General features: G+C 41.0%; 1 protein-coding gene across 3 annotated transcripts in view; it reads right to left on the bottom strand.

The window, feature by feature from the left end:
• raly (RALY heterogeneous nuclear ribonucleoprotein) overlaps positions 1-15,671 on the bottom strand; it is a 210,711-nt gene that overhangs the window by 32,605 nt on the left and 162,435 nt on the right. For all 3 annotated transcript variants that reach the window (XM_049590224.1, XM_049590215.1, XM_049590211.1), the window contains one exon: positions 1,874-2,064. In XM_049590224.1, coding sequence (XP_049446181.1) covers positions 1,874-2,064 — 191 coding nt within the window. The remainder of the gene's footprint in view (positions 1-1,873; positions 2,065-15,671) is intronic.

Below are 15,671 nucleotides of genomic sequence, written 5' to 3'. Positions count from 1 at the left end.
TTCATATTCCACAAACAACAAATTCAACCCCAATGCAAAAAAGTTGGGACCCTGTGTAAAACATAAATAAAAACAGATCTGCAAAGCCTTGTTGACCTTTCTTCAATTGAGTACAGCACAAAGACAAGATTTTCAATGTTCAAACTGATTGTTTTTTTGTTGCCTACAACAAGTTAGAAAAAAGTTGCAGGGGCAACAGAGGACTGGGGAAGTTGTTGAATGCTCAGAGAATATGAGTTTGTAACATTTCACATGTCAACAGGTTGAACAAATGATTTTTTTTTAAATTATTATTATTGTGTCATGCAAGCCGTCATGCCCAGCCAACATGGGCTTACAAGACACCATGTGCAAGCCAGGACCAGAGTCCAGCTTATAAATTTTCAGATAACAATAAAAGGAAAGAAAAAGGACAAAGCAGAAAAAAGCATCGTATATAATCAGATCATTATTGTGTAAGACCAAGTTTGTAGGTCACTCACAAACGCATTTATCATGTAGCAGTGAAAAAAGAAACTACAATAAGTGCTCATTAAACAAACTTTCTCGCCTTCTCTTCCAGGCGTTTGCAACAAAATTGGCAAACTAAAACACAACAACATTAAACAACTATTTTAGCTTTTGGTCTTCTAAGCATCTAAAGCCCAGATCAGACCGAAGGTTTGAAGGAAGCCAGAGGAAAAAGTTTCAGAGAAAAGTTGCTGTGGTGTGAACTGGCCAGTCTGAGCTCGACTTGGCTGATGGTGTCACCTGCAGCTCCACTGGTCAAATCACTGGCAGTTGGTTTTTAGAACGTAAAGCTTGTCACCTGTTTCTACAGCCAATCAGCTTGTAGTAAAGTTTGCTGGTCAAGTCAAAATGACCGCAGACGGCGTGATCGCATGCTGTGGAAGGTGCTCTGCGGAGCCCTGTTTCTGTCCTCACAATGTGTCGTGTCAGACGGTGGGACACTGCTGCTGGGGTTGTACAGCAGAGCATTAAACATATTGGAAAATTGTGAACTATGATGGGAAGGTATTATGAGCTTTCAAGTACTGCATTTTAAAAAGAATTATTTTACATAAAACACCACAAAGAATCCATCAAGCAAACAGTTGCCAGTGACTTCTTGACCTACCAACATTCTGCCTGTAATATAGACCCACATAATAAGTCAGGAGATAAAGGACAGTGTTTGTTTTCCTCCCTGCGCAGCTGCTGTGGGATTTTACGTCCATTATAGTGATGGGTAGAGCAAGTCTTTTCAAAGTATGGAATCCCTAGAATTCATTCATTAAAAAGATGTGTAGTTCGACCCACTGAACTGAAAAATGGCTGAAGATTCAGTTCATCTTGCAAACTGTTGAACTAAGAACAGAGAGTTAAGTTGGATAGTAAGTTAGACTTTCCCAGCCTGATTACTGCACCCGTGGAATTGAAAGTTACAGGGTTAATTAATCCTCTGGTCGATAAAGTGTTTATTGCTTTATATGGCTAACTGTCCAAATCCTTATGAAATAGTGGCAAATTCTCACTGTTGAGAAGCTGGAATGAAGTGGTGCTGAAAAGTGACTTTGACTAATTCAGTTAGCTCTAAACTGGACTTACTTACTGAAGGCTATGAGCTTCCATCAATGCCAGGAAGACTGATTGATTTATTTCAGGGCGGCGCCCGTGTCGGCTGCGGCTGCTTTGGCTCACGATAGTGTCGCTAGTCTAAGTCTAAGTCTACTGGAATGGCAATGTACAGTATTTACTCAGGTTGTTCACGGCTGTTTCTTACATGAGTTTTTCACTGTGAGGACGTCCAAAGGTCCTCACAGGGAACTACACTGACAGGAGTCCTCACAAGTGCAGCCGAACCAGACCACATACATATACACACACAAAATACCGGCATGTGGTCATGAGTGTCGTCCTGCGTGTGCTCTCCCTCCTCCTCCTCCTCCTCCTCCTCCTCCTCGTCTTCCTCCTCTTCAGCTTCGCTGTTCTGTCTGTGCTCCTCCTCGTCCTCCAGCTCTGAGCTTGACTCCTCCCCTTCCTGCCACGCCTCCTCGCTCTTACACTCGTCTGCCTTCCTCAGCTCTAAAACGAACACACACAGACAGAGGCACAAACACTCAAACATTAGAAAATGTGGACAGTATGGAATGATGTACAGTAGAGGCGTCACATGCCATGACAACAGCTGGTTGAACTCTCCTTGTTTTCATGAAAGGAGCTTCAGTTTCCTGTCATTCGCATTTACCAAAGAAAACATAACCAACCCCTATGATTAAAAAAGAGAGACTGATTAAGATAACTGATTAAGAGTTTACTCCGATTTTTCAAAATCTGTCTTGTGAAACAACAAAAATAGAAAAACGGAAAAACAAAACTACACACAAGACTCATACCGGCACAGTTGATGTCTATACATGGTTTGTTTACATGAGCGCATAGCTGATAGGTCAGGTAGTTCGTTTTTAATAATGGAATAGAAGTGCATATTTAACTGATTCAGTGTGGACAGAGAGGCTTGCTTGTTGTTCGGACATGTCGTTAGGCTTACGCATCCCCATAGGGAAATAATTTTACTGGACATAATGACTTCAAAGATTTGAATATGTTGGACTTAAGCAGATTTTCCGGGTCAAGAACCAGATAATGGAAACCCAGAGCACAGCAGCAGTGATGATACAGCTGCTTGCCGTGTGTTTGACAGAGATGGACAGAGACAGAAGAGATCGCGCTAAGGGGGGCCACGACAAGGTCCCTTCTTTATGTCTCCTTTGCATATTCACACCAAACATCATGGCATCATTCCCGTCCAGTGTGTGATCATAGAAAGCATGCGGCTTTGTGGAATCAAAAGAGATGTGATGGATGTGACATGTAACACTGCAGCATTGGCTTCTAGTGTGACATAAAACATATGTGTTGGCAGCACTTAACAAACGATAACATTGGCAAAACATGGCAATAACCATAATTTACCATCCCTGTTACATGGCGGCTGATCCCAACCTCTGCTCGGAGAGTAACAAGCTCGCAGACCTCATTGTTTCCCCAATTTGTGGACATTTATGGTTGCTGCTCTTCTTCTTTGAGTTAGCCACTAACTACTAACTGCTACTTGTTAAATCTCCAGTGTCGGTCACACACATAACATGTCATCAAATTGCCACACTGACCTTGTCTGTGTCATGCTTGTGAGTTTGATATGAGAGATTTTTTTTTATTTTTTATATTTGACACAAACATTGGTTTGGACTCAACAACAAACTGATTAGATTTTGGTGGTCATAGGTGTCAAAGGTCAAGGTCAATGTGACTTAGCATTGGTCTCATTCTCGTGAACGCAATCATTCCATCAGTGTATGTCATCTTTAATATTCTGGACAACTTTTAATACTTTTAATGCTCTGAGTAAACTTTGCTAATAATATTTGTACTTGATAATACTGTAGCTGTGCTACAGTAACATTTTGAATGCAGTCCTGCTAACTGAGCTGACAGCTCCGCCAGCCAAACTCTACAACAAGCAAAGTTGCTTGTTTGTTGGCTCCTTATCTAATAGGGGCTGTTCTTTATGTATCAGAAATAGGGGGGTGGCTGGGTTGTGATTTTTAATCTATTTTATTCTATTTTTATATTTTGACCCTCTGCGAAGATAAAGATATTTCTCCTTAAGCCTCCTTGAGTGGCTGGAGGAAAATGCATGACCTTCCCTCCACCGAAAATTAGTTATTAGATTTTTTAAACTTACCCTATGATGTTTTAAAGTAAAAAAAAAAAAAAGTCCTGGTTTTTCTCGTTGGTTAGTTTCTATATTTTGGCCAAATTTTAAATGAAATGTTGCATAAAATGATTTTGATGACATATCACTACTTAAAGCTCAGATGTGATTATTTATTTATTTATTTATTGACAGAAGCATTCGTCGGACATGATGTGTCAAAGGAGCATCAGAAAATCCAACAATAATTTCTCTTTTTACAATTTCTGGCTATGATAAATGGTGTAATTGTGGCCATTTTTTAACTTTTTTTTTTTTTTTTAAAATGGCTGTAAAATAAATACAAAATACAGCCGTTTAATTCTTTATGCCCCCTCTCCGAGGCCAAAACAACAAACAAACAAAAAAAGAAAATACAAATCTCTCTCCAGTGCTTCAGAAAGTATTTGACATGCCTGCCCCCTTTCCCCACCGTCTTTCTTTCCCTTAGTCCCAGTGCTGACTTTTACATTTTTGATTTAAAAAAAGAGTTGTTGTTGTTGTTGTTGTTGTTGTTGTTATTGTCACTGTGTGGTACTTTTAAAAAATCAGAGGTGTTTGTGGTGGGCACATGATACTTGAAATTGACATTCAAGTGCCACACATTTGCATGCAGCCTTGTTTTTGCTACAAATTCCATACCCCCACCCACCACAGGATCTCTTTAACAGCTCATAAAACATAAAAAAACCCATTGTTTTATCACCACAACTCTTCCTCATTCTAGAAGAAATGCTTATAAACATGATTTTGAACCCATGACGTGTAAAATAAGCTGAACACATGGTTAAAAACACTAGACTGTCAGACTTACACAGCACTTGCCTCCAAAGATACAAAAAGTCTAAATTATTATTATAAATATTTAAAACAGAGACTTGGACCTCTCTGGGGCTCAAACACTAATGACTTCAATATGTAGGATACCATACATTTTTTAGGCCGTGGATAACTTTGCGGTAAACAAAAAGAATAGAATTGTACATTCATTGCCAGCATAACACATAAAACAGTACATATTCTTTTATTTGGTGTGGTAACGATGCTTAATGGTAATTTTGTCATTTTCACACATAGAGCAGGCCTATGGTTACGCTAACAAAGAGGGAGCATCTCATCAAAACACATGGGTTAAAGGATAGTTCAGACTTTTTGAAGTAGGGTTGTATGGGGTACTTATTCATAGACAGTATATTACAACCAGTAGATGTCAGTCGGCACACATTCGGTTTGGAGAAGCAGGCTGGAGTCCAACATAGAAGCTAGGTTACTGCTATAAAGGAGTCTGCAACAAAATGGATTTGAAGCACCTAAAAAACGTCCCGCATAAAAAGAAGTCAATATTGGTTTAAATGTGTGTTATATTGAGAGTTTTTTTTACCACTTTACTGTGACAATGGTTTTCGATGGGAAAATTAAGCTGTTATATTGCTCTCTTCAAAACCAACACATTCTCACTCCAGCCTCATCACATATTGACGTTTGTTCATGGACTTTCCACATCTAGATACAACCTGAAAGGTACCCTGGGTGCATTGGTTGTTGACGTTCTGGGACACTGTGTCAAGTTCAGCTTGTTACTGCATTGTCTTCTTTCAAAAAACACTTCTGTTTTCACAGGAAATTTACGATTTACATACAGTCTCTCAAAATAAATGCACTATGTTGGTAAAACACTGGATTGACGTTTTTGCTTTCAACTACTAATGCATATAGTTGGGTTTAGGCAACAAGAACACGTGGTTGGGTTTAGGCAACAAGAACACATGGATGGGTTTAGGCAACAAGAACACATGCTTGAGTATAGGCCACAAGAACACGTGCTTGGGTTTAGGCAACAAGAACACATGCTTGAGTTTAGGCAACAAGAACACGTGGTTGGGTTTAGGCAACAAGAACACGTGGATGGGTTTAGGCAACAAGAACACATGCTTGAGTATAGGCCACAAGAACACGTGCTTGGGTTTAGGCCACAAGAACACGTGCTTGGGTTTAGGCAACAAGAACACATGCTTGAGTATAGGCCACAAGAACACGTGCTTGAGTATAGGCCACAAGAACACGTGCTTGGGTTTAGGCCACAAGAACACGTGCTTGGGTTTAGGCAACAAGAACACATGCTTGAGTATAGGCCACAAGAACACGTGCTTGGGTTTAGGCAACAAGAACACATGGTTGGGTTTAGGCCACAAGAACACGTGCTTGGGTTTAGGCCACAAGAACACGTGCTTGGGTTTAGGCCACAAGAACACGTGCTTGGGTTTAGGCAACAAGAACACATGCTTGGGTTTAGGCCACAAGAACACGTGCTTGGGTTTAGGCCACAAGAACACGTGCTTGGGTTTAGGCCACAAGAACACGTGCTTGGGTTTAGGCCACAAGAACACGTGCTTGGGTTTAGGCAACAAGAACACATGCTTGAGTATAGGCCACAAGAACACGTGCTTGGGTTTAGGCAACAAGAACACATGGTTGGGTTTAGGCCACAAGAACACGTGCTTGGGTTTAGGCAACAAGAACACATGGTTGGGTTTAGGTAACAAAAACACATGCTTGAGTTTAGGCAACAAGAACACGTGGATGGGTTTAGGCAACAAGAACACATGGTTGGGTTTAGGCAACAAGAACACGTGGTTGGGTTTAGGCAACAAGAACACATGCTTGGGTTTAGGCAACAAGAACATGTGGTTGGGCTTAGGCAACAAGAACACATGGTTGGGTTTAGGCAACAAGAACACATGCTTGAGTATAGGCAACAAGAACACGTGCTTGGGTTTAGGCAACAAGAACACGTGGTTGGGTTTAGGCAACAAGAACACATGCTTGAGTATAGGCAACAAGAACACGTGCTTGGGTTTAGGCAACAAGAACACATGGTTGGGTTTAGGCAACAAGAACACATGGATGGATTTAGGCAACAAGAACACATGGTTTGGTTTAGGCAACAAGAACACATGCTTGGGTTTAGGCAACAAGAACACATGCTTGGGTTTAGGCAACAAGAACACATGGATGGATTTAGGCAACAAGAACACATGGTTGGTTTAGGCAACAAGAACACATGGTTGGGTTTAGGCAACAAGAACACGTGGTTGGGTTTAGGCAACAAGAACACATGCTTGAGTATAGGCAACAAGAACACGTGGATGGGTTTAGGCAACAAGAACACATGGTTGGGTTTAGGCAACAAGAACACATGGATGGATTTAGGCAACAAGAACACATGGTTTGGTTTAGGCAACAAGAACACGTGCTTGGGTTTAGGCAACAAGAACACATGCTTGGGTTTAGGCAACAAGAACACGTGGTTGGGCTTAGGCGACAAGAACACATGCTTGGGTTTAGGCAACAAGAACACATGGTTGGGTTTAGGCAACAAGAACACGTGGTTGGGTTTAGGCAACAAGAACACGTGCTTGGGTTTAGGCAACAAGAACACATGCTTGGGTTTAGGCGACAAGAACACATGCTTGGGTTTAGGTGACAAGAACACACGGTTGGGTTTAGGCAACAAGAACACATGCTTGGGTTTAGGCAACAAGAACACATGGTTGGGTTTAGGCAACAAGAACACATGCTTGGGTTTAGGCAACAAGAACACATGCTTGGGTTTAGGCGACAAGAACACATGCTTGGGTTTAGGTGACAAGAACACACGGTTGGGTTTAGGCAACAAGAACACATGCTTGGGTTTAGGCAACAAGAACGTGGTTGGGCTTAGGCGACAAGAACACGTGGATTGGGTTTAGGCAACAAGAACACATGCTTGAGTATAGGCAACAAGAACACGTGGTTGGGTTTAGGCAACAAGAACACATGCTTGAGTATAGGCAACAAGAACACGTGGATGGGTTTAGGCAACAAGAACACGTGGTTGAGTTTAGGCAACAAGAACACATGGTTGAGTTTAGGCAACAAGAACACATGGTTGGGTTTAGGCGATAAGAACACATGCTTGGGTTTAGGCAACAAGAACACATGGTTGGGTTTAAGCAACAAGAACACATGCTTGGGTTTAGGCAACAAGAACACATGGTTGGATTTAGGCAACAAGAACACATGGTTGGGTTTAAGCAACAAGAACACATGCTTGGATTTAGGCAACAAGAACACATGGTTGGATTTAGGCGACAAGAACACATGCTTGGGTTTAGGCAACAAGAACACATGCTTGGGTTTAGGCAACAAGAACATGTGGTTGGGTTTAGGCAACAAGAACACATGGTTGGGTTTAGACAACAAGAACACGTGCTTGGGTTTAGGCAACAAGAACACGTGCTTGGGTTTAGGCAACAAGAACACATGCTTGGGTTTAGGTAACAAGAACACATGCTTGGGTTTAGGCAACAAGAACACATGGTTGGGTTTAGGCAACAAGAACACATGCTTGGGTTTAGGTGACAAGAACACATGCTTGGGTTTAGGCAACAAGAACACATGCTTGGGTTTAGGCAACAAGAACACATGGTTGGGTTTAGGCAACAAGAACACATGCTTGGGTTTAGGCAACAAGAATACACAGTTGGGTTTAGGCAACAAGAACACGTGGATGGGTTTAGGTGACAAGAACACATGGTTGGGTTTAGGCGACAAGAACACATGCTTGGGTTTAGGCAACAAGAACACATGGTTGGGTTTAGGTGACAAGAACACATGCTTGGGTTTAGGCAACAAGAACACATGGTTGGGTTTAGGCAACAAGAACACATGCTTGGGTTTAGGTGACAAGAACACATGCTTGGGTTTAGGCAACAAGAACACGTGGATGGGTTTAGGCAACAAGAACATATGGTTGGGTTTAGGTGACAAGAACACATGCTTGAGTATAGGCAACAAGAACACGTGCTTGGGTTTAGGCAACAAGAACACATGCTTGGGTTTAGGCAACAAGAACACGTGGATGGGGTTAGGCAACAAGAACACATGCTTGAGTATAGGCAACAAGAACACGTGCTTGGGTTTAGGCAACAAGAACACGTGATGGGTTTAGGCAACAAGAACACATGCTTGGGTTTAGGCAACAAGAACACGTGGATGGGTTTAGGCAACAAGAACACATGCTTGAGTATAGGCAACAAGAACACGTGCTTGGGTTTAGGCAACAAGAACACATGGTTGGATTTAGGTAACAAGAACACATGGTTGGGTTTAGGCAACAAGAACACATGGTTTGGTTTAGGCAACAAGAACACGTGCTTGGGTTTAGGCGACAAGAACACATGCTTGGGTTTAGGCAACAAGAACACATGGTTTGGTTTAGGCAACAAGAACACATGCTTGGGTTTAGGCAACAAGAACACATGCTTGGGTTTAGGCAACAAGAACACATGGTTTGGTTTAGGCAACAAGAACACGTGCTTGGGTTTAGGCGACAAGAACACATGCTTGGGTTTAGGCAACAAGAACACGTGGATGGGTTTAGGCAACAAGAACACATGGTTGGGTTTAGGCGACAAGAACACATGCTTGGGTTTAGGCAACAAGAACACGCGGTTGGGTTAAGGCAACAAGAACACATGGTTGGGTTTAGGTGACAAGAACACGCGGTTGGGTTTAGGCAACAAGAACATGGTTGGGTTTAGGAAAAATGAACAGGGTTTGGCTTTATAATCTTACAGGACCACTCTCCCAGGTGAAGGACACACCTGTTGGACCCATGGACCACCCCGCCTGCCCAACCTACTCTGACATTTTTCATCTTAACTTTCGTTCCTGTCCCATCATGTTTCCCCGACCCTGCCGAGTGCCATTAAACTCTGGCAGTGACTTGCTGCATATCATGCCAATGTTAAAGTATGTGGAGCCGCAAGTCATTGCCCAAGCATCAGATTTTGACGACTTCAGAGTGACACTGGGTTCTCAAGACCAGACTCCATTGAGACTGCTGATCACAGGAGCTGTTGTTTTTCTGCTGACTCGATCAGTTAGTTTGTGTTATTGTGTGACTTTGGCAATTAAAAGGCTTGGTTTGGATTCATCAGAGTCACACAAATACACAAACTAACTGTCTGGTCAAAGCAGCAGCAGACCAGCAGCTTCCACATTAAGTGAGCTTAAAGAATTGTTTTTGTCAGTGGAGTCTGGTGGCTTTGACAAAAGCATGCGTAGATGAGGAACTGAAGATGTTAATATCTTCCCAGCTAAGATGGGCTGTCTGGCGTAAAGGTAGGGCAGTAAAAATAGTTTCAGTATAGTGACTCTTAAACTGATACTAATTTTGGAGGGTGGGATTTTTTTTAAGGTGGCTGAAATATGTTTTACTGCTGACCCTGGTCCACAGCAGTATATTTCTTTGCGTCCGTATCATACCCTTGCCTACTTCTCCAAAATGTGGGGTGCCGACTGACATCGACTATATTTAACACACTATCTATGGCTGAGTACCCCACAAAACCTCACTTCAGAAAATCCAAACTATCCTTTCAATACTTCAGCGAGCCCCAGCAAGGAAAAATCTCTGGCGCTGCCTGTATACAAGAGCAGGACCTCTGAATCGTTTGACAAAATTTCAGACGAGGGGCTGCGTTTGCAAGGCCTGGAAACGGGCTACACACACATTTTTGTCATACTTACTTTTGTTTCTGAAGCTGCACACCAGGCTCCTGGCGCAAATATATGCGAGTTCAGTGTTGACCGTCCAGCTCCATATGTTCTAAGATAAACTTAGTCACAATTCAACACTGAACAGGCTGCGTCTGTTTTCTTTTTGTCTTTGAGTCCGTTTCCATCCACTGGCTGTTGTCTGTGGTTTTGTATTTTTACAGTTATGGAGTATTTGTCATGCCAGTTAGTATTGTTAACAGTGACTTAGTACAGTCTCTGTGGGCAACTCTGTTTGCATGAAAACAAGACAAAAAAATATTTTTGTTATGTGACATGACAAGTACAATTGACTTTATAAGGCTGTATTTAAATGTATTCTATTATGATATTTATTATGGAAGAATTTCTGCTGGTCAGTACAAAAACAACGTGCTATGTTGGTAATGCTTTGATGTACGTTTTTAGTATGGCCCATGATGTTCTGAGCAACTTCATGAATTTGTTGTTTAAATTTTGACCCTGTGGTTGTCATCATAGCTCTCATCTGTCCTCAACCGTCAAGATGTTTAACGCTAAGGTGAGGTTAAAGCGCTCTGAAAGTGAATTATGATGTTTCTCCAGCTCTAGGTTCACCTCAAACATCACAAAAGGTCAGAGGTCCCCATAAGCACACAATACTGATGACAAAATATTCCAACTGACCAGTTATAGTATCGTGATTTTCAGAGGCCCTCAGGTCGACCATATCCCCCCCAGACTGTGCAGGTCCAGAAATCTGAAGCCTTCTGTTCATCACAGTGGTCTAAATCACAGCCTGGCAGCAGATGGGAGAAATATGTCTTGGCTTCCCTCTGGGCCCTTCTGCATGCTGTTATCCTCCTATTTTTTACGGTAATTATACTTAACATTGGAGCCACTTAACAGCATGAACAGATGTCAAGTGATGATTTGCCCCAACTGGATGCTTGTCCAGCAAATTTGACCTGTTTGAATGATCTCTATTTTTCAGTTTTGCTGTGGTATGGTACAGTGTGTTTTTCATTTGCAGTGGTGGCTTACAGAAGGGCTACTCATATTCTTTTAAACAATGTGGTTGTTTATCACTTCATTTTGTATTTTGTTGCCTTTTATTTGTTTTATTTAAATGGGAAAAATATTGTAAAGGTCCCAAAGCATGTAAGTACTTATAAAAAAAGCATTTGGAGTGCTTGGTGTGAATGATATTGCTTTTTTATTTCTATGATTTAATACATCATATGTAAGGCGCATCACTTTGTGTTTAAAAGTGGAGGCAACATAAGGGCTCAGATGAACAAACTTTTTCGGTCTTCAGTCTTCAAAATCTGTGATTTTAAGCAACATAATGGAGGAAGCAGTTTGAGGTCAGTGTAGATAATTATAGCAGCTCAGGGAAAAGCGGCGCATCAAAAGGACGTAGCCTACACAACTACTTGTACTAGGCCATAAGTTTTAACTTTAATTGGGATCATGAATAGATACTATATAGACCTACAGGGCAAAGGCCCATATGTCTAAAGTCTCAGGCAGTGACAGACTCAGGATGTTTGAAGGGCAGGGGTGAAAAGGAAAAAAGGGCACCTACTGCATGACATGGGGACAAGAGGGCAACCAAAAGGACATATCCGCTTGTTTTCATCCAATAGGGCACATTGTTTTCTTTTGATCACTTAAGAGGGCAAAAGGGGTCATCCTCTCGTTTTCATCATTCAAGAGGGCAACTGATAGGGCACATCGGAGATCTTGCCCCTGGAAGAAGAGCGGAAGAGCCCTGGTTTCCGGTTGTAGGCTGTTTGTAGTCCGCGTTATATTGATCAATCACGTTTGAGCCTGCTGCAGTTGTTGCCAGGTTAAACGGTCTGTGCGGTAAACTAACAAGGCGGAACATAAATGGCGTCACTGCAAACTCTGAATCCATCGCAATGGTTCAGCATATTTACTTATATATAAACGGAAGTCGGAAACGGAAATTCGCCTCCTCTGCCCAAATCAAACTGGAATGCCAAAAAATCGGGGGTCTGACACCGAATACAGCCGATGGGTTCCTGAGAATGCCAATTCAGTATCCAACCAAACGTCTCCCCATCTGTTTCTGAGTTGCAATGTTGAGCAATGGCCAGAAAAGTGTTTCTGCAGAACATTATGATGTCACAGTGAAGCTGACCTTTGATCTTATTTGGATATAAGCACTAATCATGACACAAATGTCAGCACTCTCCTATTAGAGACTTGTGTAAAATGTTGTCATAATTAACATGTTCAAATTCTTGAGAAATGGCCAAAAACATGTTTTGTGAGGTCACAGTGTCCTTGACCTTTGACATTTGACCAACAAATTCTATTCAGTTAATTCTTAAGTCTAAGTGGACTTTTGTGCCAAATTTGAGGAAACTCCCTCAAGCCCTTCTCCAGATATTGTATTCAAGAGAACGAGACATGTAAGGTCACATTGACCTTGATCTTTCGCCACCGAAATCTAATCAATTCATTGTTGAGTCCAGGTGAACATTTGTGTCAAATTTGAAAAATAAAGAAATAAAAAAAATCTCTAGGTGACCTGGAGATATTGTATTCAGAAGAATGAGACAGTGAGACGCATTCATGAAAATGGGATGGATGCAGGTTCACAGTGACCTTGGTCTTTGACCTATGACCACCAAAATCTAAACTGTTCACCACTGAGTCCAACTGAACGTTTGTGCCAAATTAAAATGAAAAAAAAAATCCCTCAAGGCGTTCTTGAGATATAGTGTTCAAGAGAATGGGACAGATGGACAGACAACCCAAACACATAATACCTCCATCCAGGGCTGTTGCTGATGCAGAGGCACAAAAAGAGGCAAAAGTAGTGTTTCATGTCTAATATGTTTTGTATATGACGTACATGTCATAAACATAAGAATATGCTGTATATTTGCGGAGTTCTGTATTACTGTTACAGATGTGTGTTACCCAGCTCACTCCCTACTTTCTCTGCTGCCATCTGGTAAAAACTACCAAAGAATCATCGTCTTTTACTACGCATTGTTTCATTTATTGTACATTGTGCACATTATTTACGGATATTGTATACCACATATTCTTTTTGCAAATACCATATGTCAGTGACATCTTTCACATGCTCTCAGATTCGGATTTGTGGTGTTTCAAACTGAATTTCATTTTATAGATTCATGGTGGTTTCCAAGCAGATGGCAATAAATGTAAGGGGCTTTCACACTGCTGTGTGGTAACTCGTCGCCTTCAGTCATTTCGGTGAGAGGAAGGTGACAGAGAGGAAGTGGTTTCCTACATGGCGGTAGGGGTATGAAGCGGTTGCCACCCACATGGATGTGCACAGATTTTGCTCTGCTGTTCAGAGTTCACTGTGTTGAATTTCTGGCAGTTGCTGCCTGGCTTTGGCAGATCAAGTAGTGGGCATCATGGAGGCAGAAAAAAGACAAGATGGAGGAGATGACTGGTGTCTGAATACCTGCAGTTACAGTCCTAGCAACCTATAAGGACAGCCAGAAGAAAAACTGGATCTCCATCAAACTTCAGATGACTGCTTAATTGTCCAAATATGTAGAAACCTTTGGTCATCTGAATGATTACCATTGTCTTGCTACTGTATGCAACAACAAGCTAGCTTGCTCACCTGCCTGTCATTGCAGCTGATGAACGCTCTTGCAAGTAAGTGGTTATCAGGGTGGTTACCATTTGGGGTGTAACGATCCATCAATGTGGACCGATATATCGATTCAGTGATGAACGATCCAGTATCAAAAATACAAAGTGAAAACATTGATCATATGATCATCTTTAGGATACGCTCTTATTTTAAAAGTCTGTGTCACTAGCTATGTTTCCATCCAAAAATGATTTGAATCATTGGGAAATGCGCATTTAAAGAAATACGAATCTACGAATGTAAATGCATTACCACCTTCCTGACCCAGAGTGTGGATATCACCATGGAGAGAGGTGCGCTACGACTTAATTCGAACATAACTGTTTCCACCCCCCGTTTTGTGAATCAGCTTTTTTTCTAATCAACCAAAACCCAGCTATAGCGAGTGTATTTTAGTTTGTGCGAATCAGGGGATTTTAATTCGAATTTAGGCGTTTCCATCATAATTTTCTGATGCGATACCTCTAGATGCGCATCTAAACAGGCTGATGGAAACATGGCTACTGTCAAACAACAACAGGCAGATGGCAAACTGCCAGGAGAAAGACGATGAGGATAACGTTATTTAGGAATAAATCTTCAGCATGGAAATAGTTTGGATTTCAGAGAAAATACAGGTCAACAGACAGAGTTTATAACGTATGTAAACAATGTAGTTATGAGATAAAACAAAATGTACCTATCTGGCCGGGCGTCTTAACTTCTTACTACAGCTACATTAGCTGCGCAATTTCAATAATGTTGGGTCGACACAATGTGCATGCAGGCCAAAATTCAACCAAGCTGCTCTGTCAGGAGATGCGGTGACTTATGTAAGAAAAATAGCCGCTACGCTAATTTCTGCAGTGTAAACATGCTACAGCTAATAATGGATCACTGCTGTTATGTTATTGTCAAAAAAGATGATGGTTCGGGTTAAAATGAAAAGATTTCTTACAGAAAGGTCTCTCTGGCAGAAAGCCCTGAAGGTTAACTTATACCATTTGCTGTTTTATTTGTGTTTGTGGAGTCAGTTTAAAGTGAACTTCACTGTACTTATCATTTATGTGGTGTATTTATCTTTTATGGCCATAAGCAGAAAAGAAAGGGGTTATATGGGCAGATAATATCGTCTCATATTGATTGCAAGTCCCTAAAATGCATCGAATCAAAATTGTATTGTGGCAGACTTTGTAATATCGACAAACATTGTATCGTTGTCAAAAGAATTGATATAATATTGTATCATGATGAAACTGGTGATTTACAGCCCTAGTTACCACCAGGCGGTGTGAAAGCACCTTTAAATAAAATATAAACCTTTGTAGTTGATTAAATAATTTATTTAATCGTAAAAAATGTTGAATGTTCTTTTGCCAAGGGACTACAGAGGATCTTGACCTTACTCCCATTACAGGACTTCTGTATTATTACTGTTTTTATTTTTTAAAGCTCTTTTTTTTGTAATTTGTAATTTATTTATACATATATATATATATATATATATATATATATATATGTGTGTATATAATAATAATAATAAAAAAATAGTGCTTATTACCTGCTGTACAGAACAGAACAACCCAAAACTTTCTTTCTGCAAAAATCACATTTAGTTTTAGTAGCTAAGTTTAAGCAGAGGCAGTGAGAGCTGAGCTGGACCTAAACATCATTTTACATACAATTTAAGACAGATTGATTATGCACCAATGAATAAATTAATAA

The sequence above is a fragment of the Epinephelus fuscoguttatus genome, linkage group LG1, assembly GCF_011397635.1.
Source record: "Epinephelus fuscoguttatus linkage group LG1, E.fuscoguttatus.final_Chr_v1".
NCBI lineage: Eukaryota > Metazoa > Chordata > Actinopteri > Perciformes > Serranidae > Epinephelus > Epinephelus fuscoguttatus.
Note: the sequence above shows the minus strand (reverse complement) of the source record. Positions and strands in the feature narration are given on the sequence as shown.